The 4,853-nt window shown below is 48.5% G+C and overlaps 1 protein-coding gene across 1 annotated transcript in view; it reads left to right on the top strand.

Annotated features, from left to right (window-relative positions):
• Positions 1–4,574: 4,574 nt before the first annotated feature.
• Positions 4,575–4,853, top strand: part of DESI1 (desumoylating isopeptidase 1) — a gene marked incomplete at its 5' end in the record, with an annotated part of 4,242 nt that continues 3,963 nt past the window's right edge. The window contains one exon of the mRNA XM_010156846.1: positions 4,575–4,618. Coding sequence (XP_010155148.1) covers positions 4,575–4,618 — 44 coding nt within the window. The remainder of the gene's footprint in view (positions 4,619–4,853) is intronic.

The raw sequence follows: 4,853 nt of genomic DNA, 5'->3' as shown, positions 1-4,853 counted from the left end.
GGCAGCACAGCCTTCTGGCATGGCATCTACTCCTCCCAGCTCGGTATAGTTAGCGGCAGCCTTGGGTTCTGAGTGAATGTGTTGGTTTTGGTGGTGGTACCAGCGTACAGTTCTGCCCGCGTTGCAGCATGCCACGGGAGTTTGGAGTGTTGTGGCAAGGAGTGGAAGAGCACGGAACGCAATGATGTCTGCCAGTATCCCAGATGACATTTGCAATCCCTTCCTCTAGACCACAAAATTCGCTACAGGATGTAAGCTCTGTAAGATTATTTGGGGATGTTCCCTGGCAAGCTGGCCCTTCTCTTTCTGAAGCTGGACAATGTTGCTGGAAGCAGCTTTATTGGAAAGCATTGCTGCAAGGTCTGGATACAACTTACGCCACTGCTCCGGCAGTACTGTCCTCATGCTCTTGCTTGGGCGGCCGGCTGTAGAAACGGAGAAGTCACAGTCCTTGAGTGGTAGTACTGTTGGGGGCTGGTGTGTGTGTCACGCCTTCAGAGGCTGCGAGCGATGTATTTTTTTTTTATATAGTGGACAGTGTCCAGCAGAAGACAGGACACAACTCAGTGCAGGCTGCCGTGGTTGCTCTGCGTGAGCCTGTCAGGAGCGGCAGTGAGCTGTCACCTGTCTGTGCGATGTCTGGGTTCGAGAAGAGTCACATGGGGGGATCACCAACAGAGGCAAACGTTCAGGAGGAAGGTGACGGTGCCCATGAAGGTCGGTACAGAACCTCTTACCTGATGCAACAAACAACACCGAGGGACTTGTTGAGCAGCGGGAAAGGGAGCTGCCCAAGTTCCTCAGAAGCTGGTGGCCAGTGACGTACTCTTCTGTCCGTCAGTTTGGAGTCGAGATGATGATGGCCAGCTGTGCAGCATGGGAAACTGCAGCAGCACACCAGAAATTCTTGGTCTTAGATGTCTCTGGGTGATGCATATGTGGCTGGTAAAGGCAGGTTTCTTAGGCATGGGATTCCCCAGCTGTGTTGGTTTTGGAGAGCCTTGCACTGCCTCTTGCCAAGCACAGTCCACCAGTGGCAGAAGGGGATTTTATTTTGTCTGCAGTGGGCTGGAGCGCTACCGTGGATGCCTTGTCATCAGGGCTGTGGATCCTGCATGTGTTCCACAATGCCAGTCTGGTTAATGTCTTACAGGAGCCAAGCAGAAATGGCAGGTCAGCAGCTTCATTAAGATCATCAAATCAGTGCTTGGCACAAGCTGACCCGGCTGAGCAGTCTCAGACAGACCTGCCTTGTGAAGATAAGCAGCTCACTTGCCAAGAGCTGTTCTGTTACTGCCCTGGTAGTTGCTGCCTGTTGTTGGTTACAGATTTGGTGTGTAGCAGCCAGAGAGGAGCCCCTGAGGGTTGGACTGGAATCTGCTGCGAAGTTCCTCTCCTAAATTCTGTTTGGGTTTTGTATATGCAGGCACAGAATTGCATTGGTGGAAAGGGACCCTCTGGAGGTCCTGCTCAAGGTAGATCTGGCAAGAGTGGGTTCTTCAGGGCCCTGGGAAGTTGAGTTCTGGGTATCTCCGAGGTTGGAAATGCCAGATGCTTTCTGGACCCCTGCTCCAGGGTTTGACCACCTTCATGGTAATTATCTTTTCTCCTTGTACTGAGTTGGGAATTTCCCATTTTCCAACTAGCACCTGTTGCCTTTCACTGTCGACCTCGGAGTGGAACAAGGCTCCCTTTCTCCCATTCCCATTCAGTAGTTGCAGACAGCAGTGAGGACTCTTGGCCTTCCCTTCTTGAGGCTGAACAGACCTGTTTGCTCAGCCACTCTTCAATACAGCAAGTGCTCCAGCCCAGTATGTCAGCGTCTCTTGTACTGGGGGTTCCAGAGCTGGGCGTGGAGGGGAAGATTCACCTCCCTTGCTGCTGCAGGCTTTCTGGAGCAGCCCAGTGTGTGGTAGCCCTTGCTGCAATGATCTCCTCAAGGAGGTGGTGTAATTGCAGGAGCAGGTTACTGGCAGCAGCTGTGACGCTGCCAGCATCTCCTGTAACTGTTTCACTAGCACACAGGATCGAGGTGGAAAGTGGCAACTTTGTGGAAAGCCTTTCGTCAGTGGAAATGTGTGTGAAAGTTAACGTTAAGCTCTTCTCTTTTCCATGCAAAAGGGCAGGTACAATTCCAGTATGTGCTGCCTTTGAAATGGTTTGTTTCTCTGCCCTGGAGGATAAAGTTCAAGTTTTTAGTGGAAAACGGTGGGTAATTGAACAAATGTGTAATAATTTATGAACAGCTATGCAGAACTCTAAGTATGCAAAACCAAGCAGTAGGGCCTATCGTAGGCCAGCTGCTGAAGATAGCGCGGTGCGCTAATCCTGCCCCTCGTGTTGCTGTGTCACTGGTTTCTGGCAGCTCTAGAGTGCAAGGTGAAAGCTCTGATGGCAAAGGTGCGGAGCAAGGACTGGAGGATAGAGGAGCAGAACATGCTAAAGGGGCAGCAAATGCTCCTGAGATGTTGCAACGCGCTGCTCCTCTTCTCTCATCATTGCTAGTATCTTTTGGCCTTCATACTACTCCATGCCTACGTTTCTGTGTGACGGGTTGACAGGGAATATGCTTGCTGCCTGGCTGTGATCCATGGTAGTGACAGATCAGTCCACCTACTTCAAAACTGTGTGTGCTCACTTCAGCTGATGTCTCTATTGTCACAACAGCCTTTTCCCTGCCTCCACTCTTACAAGACCTTCATCCGAAGCAGGTATCTATCTCTGTGCCTGGTTTGTTTCAGACTTGAGCAAAAAAAAAAAAAAGTATGGTAATGATTGTTTATTCCTTGCTTGGACACATAAGCATCCATTTATCGGAACACTTGAAGAATTATCCTCATCAGTTTTGTTCCTCTGGTTTGGCCAGTTATAATGATGATAAAAAGTTGGTTTTCTCCAAGAGAGAGACTTTGTAAAGAGCTCCTGGGAGCAGCACGTTCACTCCTGGCACTCACAGACCACAGCAGCCCTGACAAAGGAGTAGGAGGGGATAAATACCCAGGACCCTCTGCTTATAGAAAGGGAAAGGCAGTGTCTCTGCATCCCTGGAGGCCATTGATGCCATGGAACTGATCTAAGTCAAGACAGTCGGAGAATGTCTTTCCACAGGACGAGGGGGACTGGGGCCATGTGCCCCGTTACTGCTACTGCACCAGGGATCTTAGAAGAAGCTGGACACCAACAGAGTGAGAGTGACCACCAAAGTTTCAGCTGAGAAGCCAACATCCTGGAGGCTGAGTGATGAAATACTGCTCCATCAAACCACCGTTTAGCTCTAGGCTCCTGCCACATGAAGGCCCAGCGTGTAACGTTCTGCTCCCTCTTGGGAATCGTGGGGGGAGAGCAGGGGAATACAACCAAGCCAAGCTTCATTTTTGCCAAACACTTCTTTAACGAGTAGAATAATTTATTGTTATTTTGAGCATCTGATCCCAGCCTTTGAATAGCAGTCACAGTGCTTTCAGCATCCTGAGCTGTGGGAATACAAACAGGGGGACTGTTGGAATAGTTGCTAGGGAGAGGCAAGGCTGGCAGTGTGATGAGGGATGCAGCCAAATCCTGAGTCAGTTAAGGCAGTGGCCCTCAAGATAGCTAAGAAAAGCCTGAATGTCACAAGCATTTGAATAAAACATTTAAAAAAAAAAAAAAGGACATAATGGTCTAGAATTCAGGAAGAAGGAGGTCTGTGGCTAGCTTTGGGAGGCCTGAGGCTGATGTGATGCAAACAGATGGTGTCCAAACCAAAGCAAGGCCTGTTGGCCACCCGTGCTTTCTGAACAAATTCTCACTAGAACAATGCCTGTCATGTTCAGGTGGGGTTTTTTTGTCTTGTCTACAGTGGGGTTTGTCTAGCTCTGGGACACCTGCAGATGACTTCAGTAAGTCATCATGTCCACATACTGGTATTCTAAAAGTTGAACAATAACATCTTGGAAGAGGTGCTGCTTGGATATAAAGGATAGTGGTTTGGGAAGTGGTCTGCAGAGGGAGAGTGCTTATGTACAGAGGCTGCTGAAAGGGTCAGGAGCCTGCTGCAAGCAAGCAGAAGCTACAGAAGGGAAGCACTCACTCTACTGCTTGGGTTCAGAAGGATACCAAATGTTGGTACGCACACAGTAGTTTTTCTGTTCTAAATCCACTTTTCGGGTGTTGTGCACCTTGTTGGGCAAAATGAACTAGATGATCTTTAAGGTCCCTTCCAACCCTAACCATTCTATGATTCTATGAAGTTGTAGTGCGTCAGGCGCAGCATGCTGTTGCTGCCTACAAGTCTGCAAAGGGGTGTGATACCAGGGACCAAGCCCTTGGGTTATGAGAGGTGAAACAGTTGAGCCTAGAGCAGTAACAGCTGGTGACCCTTCGAAGAAAGGTTTGGTCTTGAGATCCTACCGTGAACACAGAGGGGTTTAGGCTTCCCAGGAAAGGAGGATACAAATAGACTATAGAGACTGTCACCACGGGTCATATGCTCTGGGATGAAATCTCTGGTATTACTGTTCTGGTGAAATAATAAGCATGGTTACTAAGTGATTGACAGAAACTAGGCTGAAATCTGGAAAATACGTTGCTAATAACTCTTCTTTTCTCTGCGTACAGGTAAACAGCTGGATGGCATCTGGTAAGTGACTAAATTTAAATTGCATAATGCATGTTAAACACTATGTGGTGTAGGAAGTATTTTCAATATGAGATTATATATACTTCAGATCTTAACATTTTGGTGCTGAAGAGAGACCAACGCACTTCCTGTTCCTGAATACAGATCAACAGTAAATTGTGTACAGTCAGTTGCTGGTTAAACTTCTCTGTTCAAAGCTCAGGGTACCCCATGAAAGAAAGTGTTGGTAGTAGTT

The sequence above is a fragment of the Eurypyga helias genome, unplaced genomic scaffold, assembly GCF_000690775.1.
Source record: "Eurypyga helias isolate BGI_N326 unplaced genomic scaffold, ASM69077v1 scaffold38598, whole genome shotgun sequence".
Lineage (NCBI taxonomy): Eukaryota > Metazoa > Chordata > Aves > Eurypygiformes > Eurypygidae > Eurypyga > Eurypyga helias.
Note: the sequence above shows the minus strand (reverse complement) of the source record. Positions and strands in the feature narration are given on the sequence as shown.